At 36.8% G+C, this 27,413-nt stretch overlaps 2 protein-coding genes across 2 annotated transcripts; one reads left to right on the forward strand and one right to left on the reverse strand.

Annotated features, from left to right (window-relative positions):
• Nucleotides 1–3,018: 3,018 nt before the first annotated feature.
• Nucleotides 3,019–19,001, forward strand: pstpip1 (proline-serine-threonine phosphatase interacting protein 1). Its single transcript, XM_015371650.1, has 15 exons — nt 3,019–3,178; nt 3,619–3,719; nt 4,781–4,855; nt 5,443–5,477; nt 5,576–5,682; nt 5,880–5,942; nt 6,169–6,258; nt 8,938–8,983; nt 10,394–10,473; nt 10,773–10,871; nt 15,796–15,892; nt 16,024–16,114; nt 16,244–16,332; nt 16,527–16,636; nt 16,723–19,001. Exons 1-15 carry the CDS (start codon nt 3,146–3,148, stop codon nt 16,852–16,854), a joined length of 1,248 nt encoding a protein of 415 aa, XP_015227136.1. The 5' UTR covers nt 3,019–3,145; the 3' UTR covers nt 16,855–19,001.
• An 869-nt stretch (nt 19,002–19,870) lies between these two features.
• tspan3 (tetraspanin 3) lies at nt 19,871–25,797 on the reverse strand. The gene is made up of 7 exons (XM_015371651.1): nt 25,631–25,797; nt 25,026–25,217; nt 22,344–22,418; nt 22,098–22,199; nt 21,832–21,984; nt 21,627–21,710; nt 19,871–20,028 (listed from the first exon to the last, which is right to left on the reverse strand). Exons 1-7 carry the CDS (start codon nt 25,691–25,693, stop codon nt 19,936–19,938), a joined length of 762 nt encoding a protein of 253 aa, XP_015227137.1. The 5' UTR covers nt 25,694–25,797; the 3' UTR covers nt 19,871–19,935.
• Between the last annotated feature and the right edge of the window lie 1,616 nt (nt 25,798–27,413).

Genomic DNA, 27,413 nt, shown 5'->3' on the forward strand with positions numbered 1-27,413 from the left:
TCCTCACTTAGGAAATCAATAAGATGCTTCCATATGTGCTTATTCACGTGGATCACTTTCTTCCCTGAAAAATGCCCAAGGCATAGATTTGTATTCCTCTGAGCTGGAATGCAGTGACTTGGGATGCTGATGTCCATCCCTCCTTGGAGATTTAACAATTGCTGTCTTTGTGCAAACAGTGGGTTTGATCACACTGTTGTCTTTGATGTCTTGGTTTATGGCTCCCCCTTGTGGTTAATACAGAAAATTACAAAATCAGAGGAGTTGAAGGCCTGTGTTTATTTATTTTTTTATTTATCCTTAATTTAACCAGGTAATACCCATTGAGATTAAAAATCTCTTTTGCAAGGGAGACCTGGCCAAGATAGGCATCAAAATTACATCACATCATTACATACCTACAAAGACACACACATAAAAGCCAAATANTGATAGGCTGCGTCAATCATCTGCAGGCATTGAGCAGATGAATGCATATATAATATATCACCATAGCCCAGCACAGTTAAAAAAGTGGATGCCACCAACCATTTTTTTTACGTTAAAAGAAAAGCACAGCTTATTTCAAAAGTAAAAACCCAATTTTAGTCTCAACTTTCTCACTAGACAGTGAACATGAGGCTAGGTGGTCATCAATGACAATACCAAGATACTTATAAGTTGTAACAATCTGTATTTCACGACCATCAAGAGTAACCACCGAAGGAACATTCAGTGGCCTGTTCCAAAGGTACGAAGGTCTGTGAAAAGCATACATTTAGTTTTGTCTGTTTTCTGTTTCCATTCAGCCACTTAGAGAATTTCCCAAAAAGGTATGTTTTCTCCAAGAAGTGTGATCACCAATGAAGGAGAAGTTTTGATACCTCCACTGAGTGTCACTGCATAAATAGCAAAACTGACTAAAAGGGTCAAAACGTAGGAAGAGAAGAGAGAGTTGAAACACATGAATGACCAGTGAAGCAGATCTCAGACAGGAATACTCGAGGTGGAGAGAGTTGCCGCACCACTTTGGACAACTGCCTGTAGTCCTCTTAGATAGGTGTCTATTCATTACTTTTATTATTAGATGTGCACATTCTCACTTGCACAAGGAGTGGGTGGAATGTTTTTCAATGGGAGAAGGTTAGGGGTGGGCTCCTTTTTAATTGCTCAAGCAATTTGACTGAAGTAAAGACGGTTAATTGTTAGAAAATATACCCCCAAACCCAAAGTCATGTTTCTCAACTGGAAAAAGGTGGTTTTTCCCCTTCAGTTTGGAGGAGTTCAAGTATCTTGGGGTCCTGTTCACAAGTGAAGGGAGAAAGGAGCGGGAGATCGATAATTGGACTGGTGCTGCTGCTGCTATAATGCAGATGCTGCACCGGTCAGTCATAGGGAAGAGAAAGCTGAGCATAAACCAAAGCAACAAGATCCCAGATACAGGCAGTTGAATGAGCTTTCTCCACAGGGCTCTCCCTTAGAGATAGGGTGAGGCGCTCGGCCACATGGGAGAGGCTTAGAATAGAGCTGCTTCTTCTCCACATCGAGAGGAGTCAGCTGAGGTGGCTCGGACATCTTTTTGGATGCCCTTGGGACGCCTCCATCAGGAGGGGTTCAAGGCACGTCCCACCAGGAGGATGCCCAGGGGAAGACCCAGGACATGCTGGAGATACTATGTCTCCCAGCTGGTCTAGAAGAGACTATGACAGACACCTTGGGAACAGGTGTTTGCAGAGAGGGAAGTCTAGGAGTATGTCCTGAGACTGCTTCCCCCATGACCAGGTCTAGGATGAAGTGGGAGACGACGAGTACTATGAGTATGACTACAAGTTTACATAGCCATTAACGTTTTGGGTTTTATTACCTCTGCACTAATACTGTGATTTTTTTTATCAACTGATTTTGACAGCCTTTCAGGATTGGGAGGAATTTTGACCAAATTTTCTATTGATCAAAATCTACATTATCTTAGGAATTGATAAAACATCAGTTTCCCTGTTTGAGTCAGTAGCCCTGTTGCCTCCTGATTTCAGTTCTCAGGCTTGGGTCTCTCTGCACCAAGTCTGCATGTTCTCTCTGTGTATATCTGTTTTCCCTCTAGTACTCTGACTTCCTTAAAACGTAACGTAAAAAAAAAAAATAATAATTGTTATCAATCAGTTTGCTGGGATTGCAAAAGAATTAATTCTTTCTTTTATAACAGAATTATGGAATCATCTGCACCTATCTAAGTTACCAAGGAACAACATAGAACTAAGCCATCTGCTGCACATCATAAAGTGAACTTTACTTGTATATATGAAAAGGAACTTCAGCTCGACATTATTGGATGGTAATCATTAGTTAGGCCATCTACTCTAAACAGTTTGAATAAATGTATTAGGTTACGCCAAGCCATTGGGAAGGCTAGATGAAAGGATTTAATATTAAAACATACAAAACATTACTAAGGACTGCATGTAGGACTTATATAGGATTATGGATGCAAACTTCATTTGACATAAATGAAGAAAAGCAACAAGAAATATGAACACAAAAGTGGTCATTTTTTCCTGTGTGTCTCTTTCTCTCCATGCAACAAGCAGCTACAGGACATTAAGGGGGATGATTTTGTCCAATATATACAAAAAGTAATATTTACTTTTGACGTGGTCTATACCACAATATTTTTATTTATGAATGAAAGATATACAAGAGCAGTCAACAGTGAAAACTTTTGTTTTCTTAATAACCAATTATTGCAGTTTTTTTTTTTAACGGTAACATCAGTAACTTCAGAACTTCACTAAATTTCCAGTATGAGTGGATTAAAGCTGAGTTTAAGCAATACGTGAAGCAATTAAAGACACTGAAAAAACACACATATTCACCAGAAAGCATTTTCATGCAATCTTTTTCTGCACCAAATGATGGTAAGAGACACTGCGTTTCAGAAGCGGGGCTGAGCTGCCTGTGGTCAGTGACATCATGGGACGTAATCTCTTCCTCATTCAGAACACCAAGAGTGACTCACTGACATTTGGACAGCAGGAGGTCTGGAACACACATCAGCTTTTTGGGCGTCTGCACAGACTTAATCTGACATTTTGGTTTGTAGACATAAAAAAATCTTTATTGAAAAAGAAGTAATACAAGAGAAGGGCAAACTGAGGAAGTGACAGCTGAGATGGCTCCTTTGATGTTCAAAGACGCCTTTTGGGTAAGTCACTTCTTGTGGTCTTGTCAGTGCATTAACAAGGAAAATAAAAATTCACATCATACTTTTATTTAGTTTGAGAGTTTTATGTTAAATCTACTATTTTGCTTTTTGTGGAATGCTTAATTTTCTATATACTTACTAAAGTGAGGAACAAGGGGCAAATGGTCGTAATCCTATCTCAATCACAAGGAGTGTTCAAAATTACAACCTAAAGCAGCAAAAAACTGTTGCTAGCATCTTTATGGTCAGAACCTAAACATAGCTAAGTAGGTAATGTAGTAAAAATTTCACACATTAGTGTTTTTGCCGAGTACGAATGTTAGTTCTGCATTTTTACCTCGCAGAGACTCCAAGTTAAAGAAAGGACATTTTGTAACAGAAGTTGGGCTTTCCTTCTTGTTGCAGCTTTTCAGTGTGGTTTATGTATTTTATGAATGCAGGGGTCTGACTTCACCTGTCACGCTGGATACGACGCCATGATCCAGAGGCTACGGGAAGGGAGGCAAATGTGCAAAGATATGGAGGAACTTTTGAAGATGAGGTGGAATTTATTTTTGGGACTGAAACCAAACTGCAACTATTAAAAGTGCTGAGACTGTAAAATGATTCCAGTAGAATTTGTTTGTTCAGATTGTTGTTTTTAAGAATATTCAACATTTCACATGCCTATTTTCACCATGAATGGTAAACAGCACGGGCTTTTACAAAGATTCTTTGAATTAGGGCACTCCAAAGGACTTAAAACTGTTTGTTCCATCCACCCATTCCCTCACTGATTGTGGCAAGCTATATTAATGTCACTGCTGCCCTCGGACACACTGATAGCAATGCAGATGAAGTGTCTAGCTCAAGGACGCAACAACTCAGACGGGTGGAGCTGGGGTTCAATTTACAGTTGTGTAAGATGTCTAGGATATCAATTTATCAAAATAATCTAACTCATTTTCAAGAAAAGAGAAATAAGAATCAAAACTCGCCATTTGACTAAGAGAAGTGTGTGACTCATAGTCATACTTGAGCTGAAGTAGCCAAAACTCACATCTGCATGACTGTGAGTTAAAAACAGCAATGAAGATTGACGAAACAACAGCTTATACTTGTAAAATACTTGTACTTGTACAAGTACTTGTAAAATACTTGTACTTGTAAATGTAAAATTAGAGCTTAAAAGATTTCTGGAATGCAACACTCATCTCTGAGACCCTTTATTCAAATAATTTTGTTTATTTATATAGCAAAAAAATTTATCTAATGTAATCTTAAAGCACTTAACATATATAATCCAAAACAATCCAGTCATGCAGACAGTATTAAATACAGGTGTAACCATTCCAGTTTTATTGTAGCTCTAACACAGAGTCGTCACCCATTTGTTAAAGGTATTCTTTATTAAAGCCTAGATGAATGCATAGTCATTGACTTTGCATCACTAATAAAGTCTTTATGTTAAACATTAGTTCAAATGAATAAAGTAAGTAATGCATGCATTTGGTTAAGCTGCAGCATAAATCTAAATTATTTAAGCCATGCTATGTAGCTTTGATACATAACAAAAACTAATCTTCTGATCATGCACATTTTACCTTCTGTTTTACTCCGCAGGGCACTTGCAGAGGAGAAGTATGGGAAGGAACTGGTGACGATTGCTCGCAAAGCTGGAGGACAAACAGAGATCAGGTAAAAATTAGTAAACAAAAAAGACAATCGGTGCTTCTGAAACTGGGCCGCAATACTGAATACGAAACCACAGTGCACACTTTTGAGTCAGTCTTTTTTTAGAACAGCAACGTGTATGAGGCCCACAGGACATGAGCAAAAAAACTTAATTGGTTGTGCATGTCAATGTAACAACTTCACACTTTGTCTCTTTGCATACTGTAAGACATAACTTACCAGTTTCCTGTTCACTGTGATCAGTGGCAGGTAAAAAAAAAAAAAAGCTGCAAAGATGGATAAACTAAAACCAAAATTCTGCGTTTCACAAACTGAAAAGGTTTCATGGGCCTGACTAGATTTGAAGCTACATATTTTCATTTATTACTTTTGTATAGACTAAAAAGGACTTGAAGAAGATAAAATTGTTATTTACTTGTTTGCATCCTTTGACCCATCTGCAGCTACATTTTCAAAACTTAAAAAAGCCTATACCTAAAATCATCAAAAATTTAAATGCTATACAGTATATGTTATATTCATGTTGAAATATTTTAATCAGGCTTTGAGGGAAACAGCTGTACATTCATGACTATGATCTATTTTTTTAGCACTTTGAGGGCTTCCTTTGAACAACTAAAATCAAGTAAGTCTGGAACCCAGCCATAGCAACCTTTCCAGATAATGCTGGGACATAACGGCAGTATTATGATTTGCTTTTTGCTCTGCATTTTTTATTTACAGAAATAGAGAACATTGGAAACTTTCACATCCAATTATCTGATATATTGAAAGAGGAGGTGAAAAAGATTGAGACTTTCCGAGAACGTCAAAAGGAGCAGAGGAAAAAGGTACTGGGTGTTGCTTAGCAATCAGCTAACTTTTAAGTGGTTAAAAATATTAGTTGTCTAATTGATATTTTTACCTACACTTTGTTTCTTGCTTGATATTTCTAATGCTATTAAAATCTATTTGCAGAAACTTAGTGTAAGACTTCATTCTATGTTCTGAAGATAAACTCCTAGTGTTTATATCTATTTTTTCATAGTTTGAAAGCATAATGGAGAAGGTTCAAAAGAAAAAAGTTACCATATTCAAGAAGACCATGGAGGTATGTCACAAAAATAATTTATTTGTATATAAAACGGTAACTCCCTGGGACATTGCATTTATCCATTCCTTACCTTGCAAAACCAAAAGCATAATGCATTTTAAAGGAAAAATATAAAGAAATAAACTATTATTTTATATAAATAATTAAACAGAACTGAATAGCAAAAGAGGCCTTCTTTTAATCCTTGTGGTTAGTTGTTGCATTTGTTTTCTGCTTTCTCCAGTCTAAAAAGACCTATGAAGTAAAATGCAAAGAGGCTGACGAGGCAGAGTCAAATGAGAGAGCCAATGCCCAGGCCAAAAACACCGAAAAGGTAAAGTATAAACATACATCAGCTCATTAAAAATCAATTATAAAATTTTTTGGCAAGGCTGCTTTTTACCAAAGACTCATAGCAACACAATAAGATACAGATCACTGAATATTTTTAGATAAAAGCATTTTAACAAAGGTTTTACCTGGCTAGCCTACCTGGCTAGACTAGTTGACTGTTTAAATGCTGTTAGTCTCCATATAAAGAAGGGACACATCTATTCAGTTTATTTTGACAGATATGACATACCTGTTACTTCACTTCTAATGGCTAAGCTTAAAAATATTACAGATGAATTAAAGGGACTGCTTAGGTAGAGGCAAGTTTAGATTGTTGGGACAAAAGATGAAGAGAAAGGAAAAGCACTTTTATAATTAATGTTTAATAATTTCATTAATTTATATATATACAGTACATATATAAAATACTAAAAGATACAGTGAGGAGCAGTGGTGCAGGGTTTAAATGCACGTGACATAAATTAGTGGCCTCTGTTGGATTTGAAGGCCTCAGTCCTTCAGTTTGTTGTCAGCGGTTATTCCCCATCTCTCTCAGTCCTATTTCCTGTCTGATCACTTTTAAATGTAACACAAATTAAAGTTTCTAGAGAAAACACAACTATGTGATTTAAAATTACATTTCAGGCTTTGAACATTTTGCAGTGAACTGTACAATCCCTAATCTGAAAAAAAATGGCTTCACTGTCACCATAACATACCGCCCCTAAACTGACCGGCCCATCAGGAAGGGCAGAGTTACCTGCATTAATCCTTTGGTGGCTGTACAGATTGACAGAATAGCTTTTTAATAAGGTACTCCATACATTTGTCTTAAACAGAAAAAATACAAGATTCCCTGAATTCTTCAAACAGAGTCATAGGAAGTCCTCGTGGCACTTTAGCGTTACCAGTTTAAATTACTTTACAATGATATGAAAGACCTTGCAGGGCTGGATGTAAGAAAACCCAAAAACCCTTGAACACACCATGTCTATCATTGAACGAAGTTCTGGCAGCATCTTGCTGTAGTTATGCTTTTCTTCTGAGAGGATGGGAAAATTTGCCAGAGTTAATGTGAAGATGCTGGGAGGTTATTATAGCCAATCATGCAACACATGAGCCTGTAAAGCACTTGAGACAGGCTTTTAGGTTCACCTTAAACTAGCAAAACAATCCCCCATAATCAGTGAAAGCTGATGTTCACATCCATCTGACTGAGCTTCAGCTGACTGCAAGAAGAATAAATGATATCTAGATGAGCAAAACTGGAACTGACATACTTCAAAAACTTAGTCCATAAAATATATTTCTAAAAAGGATCAATGACGGGGAATAAAAAACTAAAGGCCAACATTTCCAGATTCATATTTGAACACATTATTGAAAATGATGTATAATTTTACTTATACCTCACAGTTTTGCACCAATTTATAAGCCGGTTAATGCAAAATATTATGCTATTGGAAAGTTTGTGGTGGCTATGTAACAAAATTTGAACGATTAAGGGGGTATTAAGGCATTTGCTAATCATGATATACTGAACAAGGAATGATGATAACTTAAATGAAAGGTGCAAGGCCACAGAGAAGGTTAATGGATGGTGAAGAGCATAATTTGCAAAATATTTTTTTGGGGGTGGGGGGTTATGATCAACCCAAACCTTGTAATATTACATTATTATCCATTTATAAGCGGGGGTTTTTTAAGGTTCTTTTCTCTACTTTAATTTGCCAGTAGAATTGTTTCATATTTAATAGTTGGGAAAATGTAACCCACCCGCCAATAATCTGGTACCATGTTATTGTGACTTTATATTCAATGTCCATCCAGGTTGGACACCATATTAATGTTATGAATAACTGTTATATTCAATTCCCATTCAGCTGGGAATTCATTTTATGTTCTGATACTTTAGGATGTTTATTGCCCTCGCAGAGGGTGGGCAGTGGGGGTGACATTGGTTCCCAATGTCCAAAACCACGATCATGGCACAAAACTACTACCCGGTTCCAAAACATTTACAATATGCTGTAATTTGCAGACAGCACTGCAAAATGCGCAAAATGTCACTATCAGATTGAAATGTATACAGATAAAGAAATAAAAATCTGAGAGTATCATTTATATGGACATAAGTAAGTGGAATAGAACTGTAAATCGGACAAAAAAAACTGTGAACATGCTGCTTGAAATATTCTCTTAACAATCAGCTAGTCAAATCATCATTAGGTAGAAAAAGAAATTCTAATATCATCCAAAAATTTACATTAGATGTTCNTATTCTCTTAACAATCAGCTAGTCAAATCATCATTAGGTAGAAAAAGAAATTCTAATATCATCCAAAAATTTACATTAGATGTTCAATTTTTTTCTTCTGCTTTCCATATATTTACTGCCCGCTCTGGTAATGAGTAAAAATTTAAATTTTTCAAAACATGGCACCAGGACTTTCTGTTGTTCATAGGAAAGTGGGGACCTTACACCCCATACCTAACAGAAAGAAAATGGAGATGCAATAAACTAGAGAGGAAGAAATTTAGCTAAAATAATTAGTTGCATTAAATCCTCCTTCAACTCCTCATAAGTCTATTCAATGACAGCTAAATGACTTTATCTAGTCTGTTAAAAGCCTCCTTCACAGCATATTCATAACGTTCCTGTTGAAAATGTGGTTCACAGGTGCGTCAAAGAGTCAAACAGTGTAAACAAGCTGCTAACGAAGCAGGTAAGATTCCGATTTTATAATCTGTTTTTTCTATTTTTTCCAGCAGTAAATAGAGCACAGTGATACTTTATTGCATTTAATGAACCAAACTTTTTTATAATTTTTGAAGTCATCTATCTGAGTTCCTCTTTGCGCACCATTTGTGTCACTGGTCGTTTAAATCTAGTTGGCTACAAAATAGCTGCAAACTACTGCATAATGTGTAGCACTTACTTCATAAATTAGGGAAACTGAAAAAAACTGAGAAAAGAAGAAGTGGCAGCCTTGAGTAACTACCCAAAGCGACTCATCTGTATCTGAAATGGGTGTCCTAAAGAAACAGGAAGAGAGCCACGATGAGACACAGGACCTGAGAGAAGCAAGCAAGCGTTTGTTGATCCAACTGGTGCATGCCAAGTTTCAATCAAAGGCACTTTCTAAATCACTTTTGGTTCTTGGCATTTTGTTAAAAGCCAGGTAAAGGAATGTAATAAGGTAGTCCAACTGGAAAATTGCTTAGATATAGCTTGATATATTTATTTACATGTGAAGTCCTTATTTCTAATTTTGATAACCCTCGATTACAGTAATATTTCTCTGACAAATCAGAATACCGGGCAACAAAAAAAAAAAAGATTTAGAGCTCAGCATTTCAATATACTCGACAGTAAATGGACTCAGCAGTTGGTTAAAGTCCTTTTGTCTCAATACCTGAATCAATGTGTTGAGATTAGAGAGTAGAGATGCTTTACATGATTATAAGTAAAGTCTAAAGTATCTACAGTAAAGTACAAAAAAATCCTAAACATATATATTTTTTTCTGAAAGTTACTAAAACTATTCCACTAGTTATTACCTGCCACTGTTTAAAGCTGGTTGAGTTTGCTGGTGTGACTTTTTTAGGCATCAACTATCTATGTAGCTGCTTCAATTGCACCAAATCTGGAGAAGTTTTGACTTGATTGTCGCTGTTCAACAGTCTTCAGAAGAGAATGCTTTTCGCTTGTCCATGAGATTTTTATACATTTAAATATTTGTTCTTCTGCAATGTTTTCCACTTAGCTTTAACTTCTTTCCGTTAGAGTTATAGCCATTTGGGAAAACCTTTTTAGCATTGACAATCTCACCTTGCATTAGGAGGGTTTAAGTAACTGTCTGCCGGTCAACTGTCAAATCACTCTTCCTCATGATTTTGCAAGCCATAACATAAATCTAATACAACATTGTTTTACCAACTGGCTACTGATTATCAGTCTATTTGTCTTGTACATCTATGTATTAGACTTGAACTGAATCTATAAAATAAAATAGCTTCCCAAAGATTATATAGTTGTTTTATATAGTCCCTGTAACCAAAAGCCTACTTTCACAGTTGACTGCATAGTTTTGCTTTTAGGCTTCACCCACTACAATATTCTGATTTCCTTGCAGAGAGGGTATATTTGACCAACATTGATCAGCTTGAAACGGTTCGTCGAGACTGGGAAGAGACCCACAAAAGCACGTGTGAGGTACTGCAGGTTCTTTTTAGCATTTCTTTAACCTTCTGCATATCCGCAATAAGAGCCTAACTCCAAGGCTAAACCTCAAACCACAAACCGTAGCAAAAATAAAACCCTTCTATTGCTGTTCAATGAGAAATTTCACTTCATGTTGCATGGAGCACAAAAGCTGAAAGTATGCAATGATTATCATAAACGAGAAGTACATATAATTTATGAAGTTTTCCTATATCCTGTTGTGTGTGTTTGATTGACATGTACCTTGCTTATATCATTAAGCTTCTCAATTCTTGTTTCTTGCATTTTAGGTCTTCCAGCAGCTTGAGGGGGACAGGATCAACATTCTTCGGTGCGCCCTCTGGGATCACTGCAACCATTTCTCCTTGCAGTGTGTTAAAGATGATGAGGTGATTTTTCTATCTTAATCAGAAAAAAATTGCAAGAAAAAAAAAATGTCCTGCTTGGCTTCTATAAAACAGAGCATTAAAACAGACACATTACTAAATCTCAGCTGCGGTACATTACACAAAGCAGGTTTAAAAAAAGCTCTGAATCAAATCTTCAATTCAAAATTGATCTAGTCTAAGGTTGGTACTCTGAGTTTTCCGTTTCATAAAAGCTTCTGTGATGATTTCACCTAAATAGATACATTGATCTACTACCATTCAAGAAATAATCCCATAATATTTTTTCATGGTAACAACACTATGCCAAGCTGTTTTGATATGTACTAGTTTTATGGAATATGTATTCCATCTAAAAAAAAAAAAAGGAATTGTCTAAATGACCATTTCAAATAAACATTCTGGATATCTATAATTAAATTTTAAACATTAAAAAATGTTTTTCAGATATCATCAATGCATTTTCAGTCAAGCTGATAAATGTCAGAATGGCCAATTAAAATGTGTACATTTCTAGATATATAAAACTCCATTCTTACTAGTATCTTTTTCTTTTTTTAATTTCTAAAATTCAGTTTCTGCAACAAAAAATGTAATTTAGAAAATATAGTATTCCAGTTGGGTCTAGTAGTGGTAGTAGTGATTTTGATCAGAACGAATCTTATTTTAGTGATCTACAAATGGAATAACAGAGGGGAGTGTTTTTAATAAATGTAAAGATGGCCTGCCATAGCCCACTTCATATAAATTTACCAATTAACTCAAGCATCAATCTTCACCTTTACCACCTTGCTCTTCTTTGTAGCTGTAGTTCTCTGTCTCGTTCTCCTTTTCTTTATTTTTTTTTGTTTGTATTACATTCAAGTGGGATGAAATAAGTACTTCCTGTTGCCTGTTGTCATAGTGAGCTGTTGAATTGGTGCTCCACTGATGATGGCTCTTCAAACTTGTTGTGCACGTGCTACACTCTGAGTGGACCTAGTTAAAATTGATTAAACTAATTGATAGCAGCCGTTGTGAAACCGAACACTCAGAGTTCCCGACTTTTTAGAGTTACGGATTTGAATCTAAATTTTTTTAAACCTGCTTCATGGAAAAGACCCCTGGTCCTGAAGACACTCTGCCCTGCATGTTTTAGATCAGGGGTGGGCAACTCCAGTCCTGGAGGGCCTGTATCCTGGAACCTTTAGATAGGTCCTTGACTTAACACACCTGAATCAAGTAAATAGATATTTAAAAGGACTCTGGAGAAATTGATTGCATACTGGGGTGGTAATTCAACCATTTGATTCAGGTGTGTTGGATAAAGGATGAATCTAAATGTTGCAGGAAACCGGCCCTCAAGGACTGGGGTTGCCCAACCCTGTTTTAAATCGTTCTTTGATTCAACACACCTGATTCAGATGATTGCAGTGAAGCAAACCATGTTAATCCGCTATCAACTGATGTCAGGTGTGTGAAAGCTGGAAAACATTAAAGACATGCAGTGGAGTGTGCCTTCAGGACCAGGAGTGAAAAACACTAGTTTAATCAACTCTAAGTGGGTCTACTCAGAGCTGAACACGTGCGTAACAAGTATGAAAAGTCATTATCGGTGGAGCACAGATTTGACATGTCAACATGACAACAGGCAACAGGAAATGCCTGTTTTAGGTCACTGGAACAAGTGATTTTAATGCAGAAATGAAAGACATAAATGGAGAATGTGTTTAAAATACAGAGAAGCAGCGCTACAGCTGCAAATAAGAGGGAGATGGCGTAGAACAGGCATCCCCAAACCTAGTCCTCGAGGGCCGCTGTCCTGCAGGTTTTAGAGGTTTCTCTGCTCCAGCACAGCTGATTTTAATAGATAGTTGATAAACAGGCTTTTGCTCTACTGCAATCATTATAATCAGCTGTGCTAAAGCAGGGAAACCTCTAAAACCTGCAGGACAGCGGCCCTCGAGGACCGAGTTTTGGGATGCCTGGCGTAGCACAAGACTGCTGATCGAGTTAATGCTTAAGTTTATTTGACGTGGACTATGGCAGGCCGTTTTTAAATTTATTCAACAACTCTCGGTTGTTCAGTTTGTAGTTTACAAAAATAAGATTCTTCCTGATAAAAATCACACTCCTTGACAGAACTGGAATAGACTTAACAGACTTCCTAAATTACATTTTTGATATAGAAATTGAATTTCAGAAAGTTAAAAAAAACTAAATTGTACCAGTAAGAAGTAATTTTCATATACCTAGAAATTTTTACACATTTAAAGTGGCTGTTTTGACATTTATGAGCTTGACTGATTATGTATTCAGTCAATGTATCTATTTAGGTGAAATCATCCACCAGCAGGTGAAGATACAGTCTAAAAATGTTGATTTTTAGTAAAATCTTTTAATAATATGCACTATGTGCAAAACTATGATATATCTCTGCTGATTAAATCAGGAAATAAAACAATGTGATTGGCTTGAAGGAGAGCAGAGACAGAGGACACTCTGACTTTACTGAACAAAACCTGCTCCTGACCAGGTTAGCTCTGGGGAAAATGTTACTACCGTAAGAAAAACCAAGGTTGAGTCAACTCTTTTTTCGTGAAACAGAAAATTCAGTTACCCTGATTTTAGGTTTAGAAAACTTTCAGTAAACCTGCTCTTTGAAACGGACCCCAGCAAACAACCAAGCTGAAATGTTTTTTTATTGTCACCAGTTCTACAGCATTCATCTATGCTATTGTCAAACAATTAATTCTTCTCTTTTCAAAATGGTTTCAAGAGTTAGCAAAGTAAGAGAGAAAAAAGACGGACAAAAACTCATAATATTTTGCCATTTATTAGCCTTTATGAAGTTCAGCCCATGATTTAACAGCTTGTAGCCCCTCCATCAGAGGCAGTAACTCAAAGTTGTCAAGTATTCCTTTGATTCTTGTTGAGGAATTTTTGTGCATCCAGTTCACAGCATTTTACAGTTTACCTTTGAGTCTATATTCAAGGCTATCTTCATGTTATAAACCATATTTTTTCTGGGGCACAGGAATGAACTTCGACTGGGCCATTGCAGCACCTCAATTAATATGTATTTGAGGCATTTTGTGGTTAAGTAGCGGCCAAACATCTGTTCTTTTTTGTGTGACCAAATTTGGGCAAAGCATAGGTTGCTACATAGAGAGGCTTTGCCCAACTTGATTATTTGATTTACATAGGTGCTTTGGTTAAATAAATGACTGCATGGAACCCAAGCCCTTTTTAAAACAAACCAAAATGTTCAATTATCTACCAATGTATTGGTGTGAAGAGTTTTGCAAGCATGTTATGCATATTAGCATATGCATATTAGCTTTTTTATCCCCTGCAGGGGGCTGTTGCCTATTTCCAGTGGTCACTGGGTGAAAGTAGAAGGGATCACAGGGAAACCAGGCATCTAGACACACCGGAGCATGCATGGACAGTTCAGAGAGAGCAACTTGTCTCTTATGAGTGTTTTTGTTTGAATCAGAGAGTATGCATGCATATAGACAACATGCAAGCTGCATCCAAAAAGAAGACCCTATAGGTTGGGATTTCTAGCGAGGGTGTCTATTTGCACAATCTGCTGTGCCGACTGCTTTAATAGAGTCCTACATGTGTTTAGATGAAGGGTAGTGTTTTCATCAGCTGTTTCACTTTGGGCAGAGCATCTTCAGGGTGATTTACAGAGTTAGGTCACTGTCACACAGCATATATGTACGCTAATGACTGAAACCTTTGTCTTATCAGATCAGAGCAGTTCTGTTTTTTACATGTTGGCTCTATTCCTCCTAATGCTTGTGGTAAACATGACATGATTTCTCGTGGCTCTTTGTCAACTGTGGCTATCTTTCTATTTTCAAGACTTGTAGATGTTTTTATTTTGTAATCTAACATTCAGACAGCAGCTGAATCGAAACTGAAATTACCCAAAATACATGTGGACTAATTAGGTGATTTCTGAAAGAAAAAAAAAAATCGTGTTTAGGATCATAGGAGTGAAAATGTTTCCAAATAAACACCAAATATGTTAGACAAGTAAAGAAAATCAGGATGCCCTTTATAGTTTTCCAACCATGTCAGAAGTATACAACACTTTGCATCGATGTATCAATGACATGAAATCCTACCAGAACATGCTGTTATTTGTGGTTGTTATCTGACAAAATATGTAAAGGTTCAGAGGCTTGTGTTCCCAGTGACAGGCTCCAACAGGGGGTTCGTTTTTATATAAAACAGTTAACCTTTGATCAATTATGTTATTTCATAGAGAAGCACTTCATCCCAGAAACTTTCACATGAAAGCTGGACTTGTTGAATTGATTTTAAACAGCTTTTTGCCAATATTGCAACGTCTGAGCTACGTACAAAAGTTGAAAGAAAAAAAGAGTGTTTTGAAGTTGTATTTCTCTCTGCAACGTTTCTTCTCTCATTGGAAGTGTCTTTCCTGTGTGGCTTTGAGTTGAGACACAATTTAAGAATCACTAATCTACCAATCTACAAAACGGGTTCGATTGAATTTAACCTGCTTTGAATTTAATCAGATTTGATTGACACCTAGTGTTTATTCACAATTTTGATTTTTAATAGAGTTTGGAATATTGTTCTCATTTACAACATTCTTTTGTTATTTTGGCTTTTGTTAAATGAATGATAGTTTGATTTTCACACGATTAAGAAACAGTTCAACTGATTTTTTTTTAGATGAAATGCAATAATCTAGAAAAAAAAAAAAGTGACTGAACCTTTCATGTTTGCCAAACATAATTCTCTTATTGTGTATGTGGCCTGACAGTACACCAAGATGTTGTATCTTTACACATTCTGACCTTTTCTCTTCCACTCGAAATAAAAGACTGAACGAAACCCACAGCAGAGCATGTTGGTTCATACAGAAACACGGCTCAGTTCTTATTTCCTGTTCCTTGTTCTAACTCAGCTCTACGAGGAGGTGAGGAAGATTCTGGAGGTGTGTGACATCACCACAGACAACAACTGTTTTATAGAGCTGAAAAGAACTGGCTCCAAGCCACCAGGTGAGCCAAGGAAAAGTTCCACACAATATGAAGAGATTTTAAGAGCTGCACCCCATCTTTCTTTTTCTTTCAGTTTCACACCACGTCTATGAACACTCTGTAAATAAATAACATCTCTTTTCCATTAACAGATCCGATAGTGTTTGAAAGCTACTGCCCATCCGGAATAAAGAGGAACAGCAACGGCCAAGCTTTTTTTTCTCAGGAAGATGTTTCAAGAAGGTGGGGAACTATAATTGCATTATTGTGCACTGGAGCTCACTTTAAACTCCTTTAATCCCGTATCAGGATGTTAATGAGGAAGATACTATGAGGATCCTAAAGGTCTTTGTGTTTATTCTGATCACACAGGAGTTCAGATCCTCTAATCAGAAGATCTGTTAGCATTAATGCTGAAAGTCTCTCCTTTTCACAACCAACCCTGGCCTCGGTGGAAGAAAGTAAGCACAGCTATCCTATTTTTAGATTTACACCTCATATGTCTCTTTGCAGTCATATGACTTATTCTACTGATGCTTAATATAATAGAAAAAGACAAACATTTGTTTCACATTTGTTTCACAAACAAAACATGCTGTTGTTGAAACAAAAAGCTGTTACTTATCTGTAACATTTTTTGTTTTTCATTTTTTAGCTTCTTCTTTAGGTGAAACATCAGATAATGGATATGCACCCCTTCCTTTATTATCCACAACGCCTGCAGAAGAACAGTTTTATGTTGTGCTCTATGAGTACAAAGCACAGGTGATTCCTAAACAAAACTAAACTGAACAACAATTAGTTCTGTATAACACCATTAATCTAGTATATTTCTATTTTTTACCTAACAGGAGCAGGATGAGCTATCTGTGAACAGAGGTGACATAGTTCAGGTCCTGGTGAAAGGAGCAGATGGCTGGTGGACGGTGGAGAGGCATGGCTACAGTGGCCTGGTACCGGGAAACTATCTGGACAAAATCTGAACCCATATATTGACTCCAAGCAAAACTATAGACATGTTTCAGCTTCATGCTGCCCTAAATTTCTGCTTTTATAGAGGTGTAGTCAAAGTGTTGTTAATTATGTCACTGAAACCTATTTATTGTCTCTAACAAAGGAGGAAAGTTCCAGACTCATTTAGACCGTGGAAAGGTTTTTAATCCTGAAACATTTAGAAACTGGCTCTGTTCTTTAGTTTCCATCTTCAGACGTGTCTGTTTTATGGTTAAAAGCTCTACAACTATGATTGCTTTCAAAAGCAAATTTCATGAAAACCTGTGAGCACAAAGGTGATAATACTAGTTTCTACTTTCTTTAATAGTTTAGATCTGCTTAAATTACATTTGGGCCCAGACAAATCAGTCCAGTGCATTTCTTGACTGGGCAGGACATTCTGCGTTGGTAATCCTAAGAAAGGGACACTTGAAATTAGTTTTAGAAGCTTTATTCTTTTCAACAACTATAAACAAACATTGTTTAAAAAAAAAAAAAAAAAAAAAAAAAAAAAGGAAACTACTTATTTTGATTATCTGGTTTTGAAAACCTGGTAATCATTTCTGATGACCTGTCATACAGACCAATATCAGAATTTCAGCACAAATAAACAACTGAGGTCGACTTTTTAGCATTTTAAGCTGATGATGAAGTACTGTGGGATGTACGTATCTGTCTGCATGTTCAATTGCCGTATTTTCCACACTATAAGGCGCACCAGACTATGAGCCGGATACAAGCTACAGCAGTGGCTGGGGTGGCGTTATGCATCCACTAGATGCAGCTGCACTGAAGAAAATGTCAATAAAACATTCAGATAAGGAACTCAAACTTTATTATTATGTTATTTACAATATGACCAACCTTCTTCAGTTGTAAACGAAAAAAAAGAAACAATTAAACTTCAATTTATCCGTTCATTTCTCACAACATATCCCTAAAATTCTCATTCTTCAGTGTCCAAATTGAAAAGTTAGGCTAACATGGAATCCAATGTGCTCGGCTCTGTCTCGTCAAAGTCGTTATTATTTGAGTCAATGTCCCTGCTGTTGTCCTGCCTTCCTGAAAGGTCAGACCACAGTTGAAACTGATATATCAGCCCAGGCATTAATGATCCATGCATATAGTGGCGTATGGCGTTCGGAGCAGTCTCCCCATCTTGGTGAACGTGTGTTCATCCTCTGTCATCCACTGCTCTATCCAACCTACTTTGTTCCCTCCAAACTGTTTATTCTTTACTTGGTGCAGGTCATCATCTTGCTTCCTCCACTTCCACACCATTGATTCATTAATACCTAACTCTCTAGCTCAGCGGTGGGCAATTCCAGGTCCTGAGGGCCGCTATCCTGCAACTTTTAGATGTGTCTTTGGTTCAGCATACCTGAATCAAATAATTAGATGATTGAGAGGACTCTGGAGGAAGTGACTGCACATACTAAGGAGGTAACCGAGCCATTTAATTCAGGTGTGTTGGAGCAAGGATGGATCTAAAATTTGCAGGATACTGGCCCCCAGGAACTGGAATTGCCCACCCCTGCTCTAGCTGCTGCTCTGTTCCCATGTTTTATTGTGTAACTGGTAGCATTGAGTTTAAACTCAATGCTGTCAGCCATTATGGGGTCTTAACACACACAATTAGAAATGAAAATTCCAAGTATGCACCGCACGCTACTTCTTCTAAGGGAGAAAATGGAGTCGGCGGCTGCTCCCCGTAGTTGTGAGACCTTTTGAAGCTCAATCTTGAGCCATACATAGGACACACCGGATTATAAGCCGCACAGTCGGATTTTGAGAAAATTTAAGGCTTTTAGGTGCACCTCATAGTTTGGAAAATACGGTGCTGCATTTTTTTCTTTTTATTTTCCTGTAGGTTATGTAGTGAATCCGTTATTAGCACAACTGCAAACTGTTTCACTTGTATTACCAGTTCTCTTCGTCAGTTTAAGAAACAGCTGCAAAATAGTTTGTGTTAATAGTAAATATAATGACTGTAAGCTATTTGGATATTTAAACAGTTCCATCTTTTAAAGCAGGGCTTTTTAAAACATGCTGCAAATATAACTCATTTGTTTTTAATGTATTTTCTACGTATAAAGTATAATGGATGAGTAGGTAAATAAAAGCAATCCAGATGAAATATTTGAGTTTATTTGTCTCCTTTGTGGTTCGGGGTCAAATACAACTTTTAAGTGCCTCGCATCTTTGTCTTACAGGACTAGTCATATTTATGGGAGCGACGTAGCAGCTCGAATATAACAGTACACAATTTCACACACATGGTAGAAAATATCATTTCAGGTCTTTGCATTAGGTTTCTAAATAGGAAAACAAACTTTAGGCTAAAGCATTCATGTAACACTGCTGATGATTCATACAAATGCCCCTGCAGTTTATACTGCAGATGGCTCACTAGTAAAGCCTGATTCAGAGAATGTACGGCAAAAACATAACAAGAAATACACTAATTACAAAACTAAATATCTAAGAACAAAAAAAGAGAGGATATATAGCTGCAACAAAACAGATAGAAACAAATGAAAAACTTTTTGAGTCAGTCATAATCAATGGTCTAAAACACTGTATGGTTATAAAAGCCAAAGAATAGCTTATTACAAGTAAATAACTAAGTGTCTTAAGGGCTTCAGTCCTTGTGCAAACATTCTCTTTAACACTTCCAGTTACATTTTCATTGGTGAGCTCCAACAAATCCTCACCCTAACTGGATGAAAAGAAATTTCAACACAAGTAAAACATTTGCAAGTTATTTCAATTATCAGCCATGTACAGCTTTGGCTTTAATAAAGGGCAGGATTCAGAAGACTAAAAACCAAAAAACTGGAACTCAGTTTTATTTATTTAAAAAGCTTTTTTTTCTCTTCTCTTTAGACCTTCACCCACTAAAACCAAATTGCTAGTGTTCGCTACTTTATCATGAACTGTGCAAGGTGTGCTTGAGTAAGTACGGCTGAATCTAGTGTGAACATGTCGCGTGAAGCTCCCAGAGGCTTTTTTTTTTTTCTCTTTGTTGTTGTTTTGTTTTACTGATAGCAGTGTTGGCTGGGCTGTGTCCTTTAAGCATAGCTGTTAGTGGTGACCAGCAGCTCGTAGGCTGGATCATGACTCCTCCTGCACAGCACCACACAGGCACAGAGCATGCCCAGCATCTGCAAGCAGGAAACACACAAGGTCATCGTAAAAATGTTTGTGGCTCAAAGTATCTAATAAAAACACACCCACAGAAGAAAAGTTAAAAAAAAAAATGAAACACATTGTTATTCCCGAGATGTTTTTTTAAACCGTTATTTTAAGTCTGGATCCTTGGAAAACAGGAATTTGGGGTTAAAGGAAGTTTTGCATTAATACATTTTGCATGATCCATTTTAATGTATAAATTAAACCCAACAGAAGTCTTTTCCCATTAATAGTGTCACATACACTGTGTGGACCGCCTTTAGCTGTGAATACAGGAGCTTCCAGTGTTGCATTGTTTCAATGCAATGTCACCAGATTTATTTCCACCAACTGCTCCATTAGATTAGTTTTCACCAAGATATGGCCTTTTTCAATTACTCCGAAGTCCAATCTTTCTGCTCCTTGATATTTTTAAGCCCTTTTTCCCCAGTTATCTTCACTAATTAGTGGTTTTACAGCTACACAACTGTTTGGTTCCAAACACTTGATTTCCCTTCGCATTGTCATTATTGAACATAGCCCAGAGTTCTACTGTTGTTTTTCTTCAAGTGGATTTCAAACGTTTTCTGGCTACATTTCTTTCCTGAAGACGATGGGTCCCCTCTATCCTTCCAGTTTTTAATAATGAGTTGAACAGTTCCAAACCCAGCATAGGTAGTTTCTGCAAATCTCCTAAGATGTTTTCTCTAATTGATGCATGTCAATGATCTGACCCTATCTTAAACAGACCGACATCTTTTTCATGACGGGATGTGTGGTTTTAGAAATGGGAAGCAACTCCAAGCACCAGTTGGGTTAATTAAATAATAGATTATCAAATGGGAGGCCCATAGATTTTTGCTTATTTAAATCCAGGTGGTGACTATTCTTTAGGCAGGGCAGTGTATAATCAGTACAACTCACCTTAAAAAACACATATCTCTTAAAAGGAAGAATATTTCAAAAATAGATAATCTGCTTTAGCCAAATTATAGTGAATCTGATAAACACAAACAAAAATGTTTGTGCCCCATGTTGGCTTTTTAGACATTTGTTTACAGACTACCATCAATAACTAGATAAGTTATGACATTGCAGATGCTTAATGCTTCTGCAAATGTACAGAAACGTGTCAATGAGATAACAGCAGCACTGAAGGAGTTTCTAGTTAAGTTCTACGTGTGAAAATAACTTGATCTATTTCCCATGTGTCAAATAAGAATACATTTTTCCAAATACCCTTGAAAAAATCTCTAAAAGTCTTGTGGGAGAAAGTGGGAGAAAGCCAAACTGAAACTTCTGGCCACAATCCCAAAATGTAAAATATGACATAAAAAAAACAGTAAAAACAAACAAGAAAATGTAACTTTGAATGGGCCTGGACTTTTACTCATATGGATGAAACAGTCGTGAATTATTAGAACGGGAAAGGGAACCCGCTTGGCAAAATAAAGTTAGAATTTTTGTTTTTCCTACATTTATTGTGTCATATCTAACATATGACACAATAAATGTAGGAAAAGATTTGAAAGACTTTATCAAATCCTTTTTTTCTACATCAAAAAAACTTTCCAGGGCATGTGCTTCTCACCTGTATTGATGCAAAAGTTAACGCCGCCCATATGACATACATCATGATCTCCTTCAGTTTCTTCACCACAAGAGCTTCACAGCCCTAGAGGGAAAATGAATGACATCACATGGGGTTTAACTTGGAGAAGAACTTCACTAAGAAAGCCTACAGTACAGAAAGTAAGAGGAATACACCAAGTTCTCTGTAAATCACTTGTGTGTACCTCTTGGTAGAGATCGCCTGGCCGGCTCAGAGTGCCGGTGCAGTTGCTAATGTTGGGCTGGCAACAGCTCACTGGGACGCTGTTATTCTTAGACTCTTTAAACCACAGTGTGTTCCTCCAGTCAGAGTAGTTGTGAATACCACAGCAGTGAAGCTAGGGGCAGATTATCAAAAAAATAAAAAATAAATTTAGCTTTATTTTTCTTCACTTTTTTTAAAATACTAAGGATAAAGCCATAATCTGCTGAATTTTGCATATTTCCTCACCTGCCTCTGCACATAGTCAATAGCCCGACTGGGGGCGTCAGTATTGGGGCCGCTGTACTCATTGTAAACCTTCTGGATGGAGTGATTCACCTCATCCTCTACCTGTAACAGTGAGGCAGTCCCCACCAGAGAATATATCAGCAGAACTGACAGAGTTGTTGAACATGATGCACTCTGTAACACTAAGAACTGCCATCTTTAGCCCACATATAGAAAAACAGAGCAGGAATAGAAGCCTGTGCTTACCTTTGCCCTGTAAATGTAGCCGAGAACAACCACCACACACTCTGTCACAAACACCAGCAGAAGGATCACAGCAAACTGAAATGGCGAGAAGAGAACGGTAGAATTAGTCACCCAAAATCTGGTTTATAGACATACATCAGATGGAATTTGCAAGTCTTTCATTTAGATTTAAAGCAAGTGACGGACAGCATACCTAATAGGACTCCTCCTGTCTAAATATTACATGTTTCTTTATAAGGATCAATTCACACTGTCCCAATTTAGAGTCTTGAACTTGAAGTTAAATGTTAAAGGTCATTTATAAAGAAGAGTAGACAATAATTATTTAGCTTCAAATTTCAATCAATTTTAGGATTTAATATAAGCAGATTGTATAACTAAGATGTTTTTATTTATTAAATGGTTTCTTCGTTTTATCTTTTTAATTGATGAGGAGCAATGGGATTTGAACAATGAAGTATTAAAGGCAGCAGCAGCAACTACTGTTTGGGGAGAATCAGAAAACCTATTAAGGTATAACGGCTGATGGGGTTCCATCATCATGGTGATGGATGTGGCATGCATATGCATTCTGCCCATTTGAAGAATTCATAATTCAACATTGTATTCAGATTTCAGGTGGTAAGCCAACACAGAGCAGCACACCATCGTCCAGAGGAAGGACATTGATGCATGTTTTATGAATAAAGACAGGCCAGGGTTAAAGGTGCTCAAAGCTCTTAGAGACATCATCCAAAAAGACCTGAATCTTTAACACGTGAAGAAAGGTGGTTCTACAAACTACTATATCTGGGAATTTAAAACATATTCACGATGAACAGATTTCTTTTGTTAGATAACATTAAAAACAATAAACTATGAGTCATTTCCCTTCCAGTTCACATTTCTGCTCTACTGTATATCTGACTCTAATATAGACTGCAGTCTGTTGTTTTTATATGAATATGAAAAGGTTCAAGCTGTATTTAGTTTTACAAAGTAATGTGCAAGAAAACTCATTTTTCAACAAGAATATGAATTTCCTTTATTAAAATGTAATCATTTCACTCTGACCCTGGTTGACTGTAAGGATCCTTGAGTATTGGTTTATTAGTAGCATTACTCGGGGCTGGTGGCTTACATCTGCAAAAGGCTTTTCACATTCCTCATTTATCTATAAACAAGTTTAACCAAAGTGTTTCTAGAGTGCATCAGCTGGTAGTTCATGCTACCTGGAAAAACAACAGAAAACCCAGCAGCAGCCCCTCCTCAAAGACCACCCATTCAGTCATTTTTCTCACTTTTTAAGAGAAAATTAAAAGCTCAACTTTTACCGAAGAAAAGGCAGATACATTGAATTTCTATATCACACACACACACACACACACACCACCAAAAACAGAATTATAAACAAACAGCACAACGATAATTATTCTAGCAACACCACTAACTCAGCTTTGCATAATTAACCATCAATAATTAAAACAATGTTATTTATCATAAATGTTTTTTTTTTTTATTTACCTCCCAAAAAAACAGTTTTTGTAAATATTGACAATTATTTTAAACAGACCACTTCTCTCTGGAAAAGGTTTTAATCTAAATTAGACATTTAAGCTCTTGCTTAAAACACAAAAGCAACATTATTTTTTAAAGATTAAATATAACATTAGGGCTGCAACAATCATTTTGTAAATCGATTAATCTGTCGATAATTTTTTGATTAATCGATTTATAATCGGATAGCAAAAGGTTCCGTTAAGAAAATGTTTTACAAATTAAACCCGGTGAAACTCAAACTTTTCCAATTGTGGAGGACAGAGCATACTGACAGATGAAAACTTTTTTTTACCTTAAATATGTTAAAAAATTTTTAATATATTTCTTAATATAATTACTGCTCTAAGTGGGTTGCTCTGTCAGCTAAAGGCATGTTTTATAGTCTCTATACTCCCGTTAAAAATGAATCGATTACTAAATTAGTCGACGATTATTTCAATATTTTATTACATTTACTTTTGGTTATTTTGATATGTAGACTAAGCAAAACCCATAAGATAAAATGCTTATTATACTATCATACTGCTGTGTTGCCCTGCATTTTAAACAGCAATATAAGCAAACTGTAAAAAATAGACCTCCTTTTGTTTCACCGTTTGTGTTTCTTTTGCAACAGGAAATATTTCTAAGCCGCAGCATCTATCTTTCCTGTAAATGAGGAAAACCTGCAGTATAAAAATGATCAATTTAGTAAAAAAAAGAAGAAGCTACAATTACCAAAAAAGGAAGCGGTGGCTCAAAGCCTGTGTTCTGCCTCTGAATACAGTTTCTCTAACATCGGAGTGCAACTAGATGCAATAAGTGACAAAAATGCGTTACATTACATTTTTTTAAAGGTGTACTTCCTATATGTTATTTGAGAGTATTAAAGGAAGTAGCAGTTGAGGCAGTTTTGCTTGGGTAGAAAATAGTTGGAGGAAGTAATCAGAGGGCTGAGCCAGATTCAAATTCTAAGAACCCTTCAGGAACAAGTGTAGTTTTGTTTTTAGTTTGTTTTTCAGGATTTAAACTCTTGATATAGGTCATGAGGACATGCATGCACTCTACCATCATACCCTATCAGCTTTATGCAAATAAAAAATGCATATTAAAGCATGTGCATCTGCTCCTATAATTTTTTAAGTAAAAGGTGTCAAAACTCACTGTTGCCAAGCCACAGGAGCTCTCACGGATAGTTGCACAGCAGCCAATCAGGCCGATGATGAACAGCAGAGTCCCTACAGCTATGATTACAATGGCAGGAATCAAAGTGTACACATCTTCAAAGAAATGGTCATAGTCATCATATGTGATAAACACATAGGCTCCAATGTAGCACAAAATCCCGGCAGCTGCCTGCAGAAAGATACAAAAAGACAAGAGTCAGACACAAAAATACAACCAAAAGCTGCAAAATTTTCATTTATAGGTCATTTGGGGATTAACTAAAAAAAAAATAATAACTTTCCATCGCATTATACAACAGCATTAATGTGGCTCAGAGGTCAGCTGTGGCTACCTGCTGCATTACATCACTGCTGCATCAACACAGCTGATAGCAGGAAACTGCCCACAGCTTAACCGGCCCTGCTATTAACTCCAAAGAAGCAATTGTGAAGTTAGAAGTGGAAGCATGTCCAGCCCCGCTTCTTGGAGCGCAGCTTTGCGCAGAGCGCAGCGCATTTCTGGCGCAGTCTGCTAAAATCCTCCCAGTCCTGGCCTCATCCTCAGGATGCTGCTCATTGTTCCACCATCTGTCGGTTTCTTACCCAAAATATGAGATTGAGGAAAACCAGGACGGTTTTAGACGACGTAATCCCACACTGTCCCATTGTGCCGTGACCACTTCTCCTATTGTTATTATTATCACTCGTTGGTTATGATTTTAGGTGCACCTGCACCATTCCTGTTAAAATAATAAAATGGCTTCGGTCTTTCTCACCGTGCAGATTCCTCCAGGCTCAACCAATCAAATTCCTGCAAGCGGATGATGGAGGTCACGTGTCGACTTGACGTCATCGTTCAAAACAAACAGCCCGAGGGCTCTCTGCACCGAAAAAGTACATTAATTCCCTTACTTTAATTGATTGGAAACGGATATTTTCGAGAGATTTTTCAAAGAATAATATATATTTTTTTTATGTATGTTTTTTTAAAGCACCTGTCTATAGTTCTTCTGTATAACTGTTTGTTTGTATATTTGTTTATTAGCAAAATGTTTCAATCACAAAAAAAAGCTCCCTGCACCCATTAGATTGGTGAAAGTTTGTCTCAGATACATCCAAAATATTTTAAAACTCATTCAAGGTCTTACATTTCTATTTTGTATATTCATACCAACAGAGGGATGCATTTTTAAAAGTTTGTATTTGATGATTTTGACTGTTATAGCATCTGGAAATAAAAAACGCCCATATAACTACTCAGAAATTAGAAAATAACATAAAACCATCCATCTATCTTCTACTGCTTGTCTGATAAGCTCATGGGTGCTGCTGGTGCCTATCTCCAGCAGTCTATGGACAAAAAGCAGGGTTTCTATACCAAGTCAGAGTCACCCTTTAACCTAAAAGCCATGTTTTATGAATTGTGGGAGGAAGCCAGAGTACCTGGAGAGAACCCACACATGCAGGAGGAGAACATGAAAAATCATGCAGAAAGACCCAGGGACAGGCTTTAACTAAGGACTTTATGATGCAAAGCAGCACTGCCATACAGCCCTGACATAAAACCAGTCGTTTTCCTTACTTTAGTTACAGAAAAGTTATTGTCATTTTATGCTCCACACTGTCATTGGGAAAGCCTGTACACTACAGCGTCAGCACTCTCCACAACAAAGGAAAACCACAACTGGTCTTTTTCAAAAAAGCTGTCTTTTCACAAAGTGCTATCCAAGCTTATTAACTGAAAGTTGTGTGGAAGGAAAAAGTCTATTTCTACTTGTCTTTTCAGGGTCACAGTATGATTTCTCCCTATCTGCAATAGTAATTGGCCAAAAGTCATGGTACACACTGAAAATGTTTTCATTCTACTAAAAACACACCTAAGGGCAATTTAAAGAGACCAAATGAGCCATTCATGTATAAGGAGAACATGAAAACTCAATTCAAAGGGAGCTCAGGGTGAGATTCAAATACAGGACCTTTATACCTATTACAAAGCTGGTCAACGGTGAAGCTAGGAATTGATTGAGTTATCTAAAAAAGCTTTTGAACATTTAAAGTCAGTGTCTAAAAGTGGCTCCATAGAGCATTTTGTGTTTAATCCATCCATCTATCTATGTTCCATCCCTGTTGGGGTCACAATGGGTGTTAGTGTCTTAGTCTTTATGTTTAACAGTAAGCTAATTATTTTTTTTAATGTTTTTTGTGTTTCTTCACTAAATTCCAAATGGTAAATACACAAACACTTCACAGGTACTGGAAGCCTTAATGCAATTTCTCACAAATACAACAAATAGATAAATTAGAAAAATTAAATTACAGAATAGATTTTGTTTAGACAAGGAAAGAAAGCAATGTCATGCAGATATCACATTTTTTATTTACATTT

Source organism: Cyprinodon variegatus, unplaced genomic scaffold (assembly GCF_000732505.1).
Source record: "Cyprinodon variegatus isolate N-32 unplaced genomic scaffold, C_variegatus-1.0 Scaffold61, whole genome shotgun sequence".
Lineage (NCBI taxonomy): Eukaryota > Metazoa > Chordata > Actinopteri > Cyprinodontiformes > Cyprinodontidae > Cyprinodon > Cyprinodon variegatus.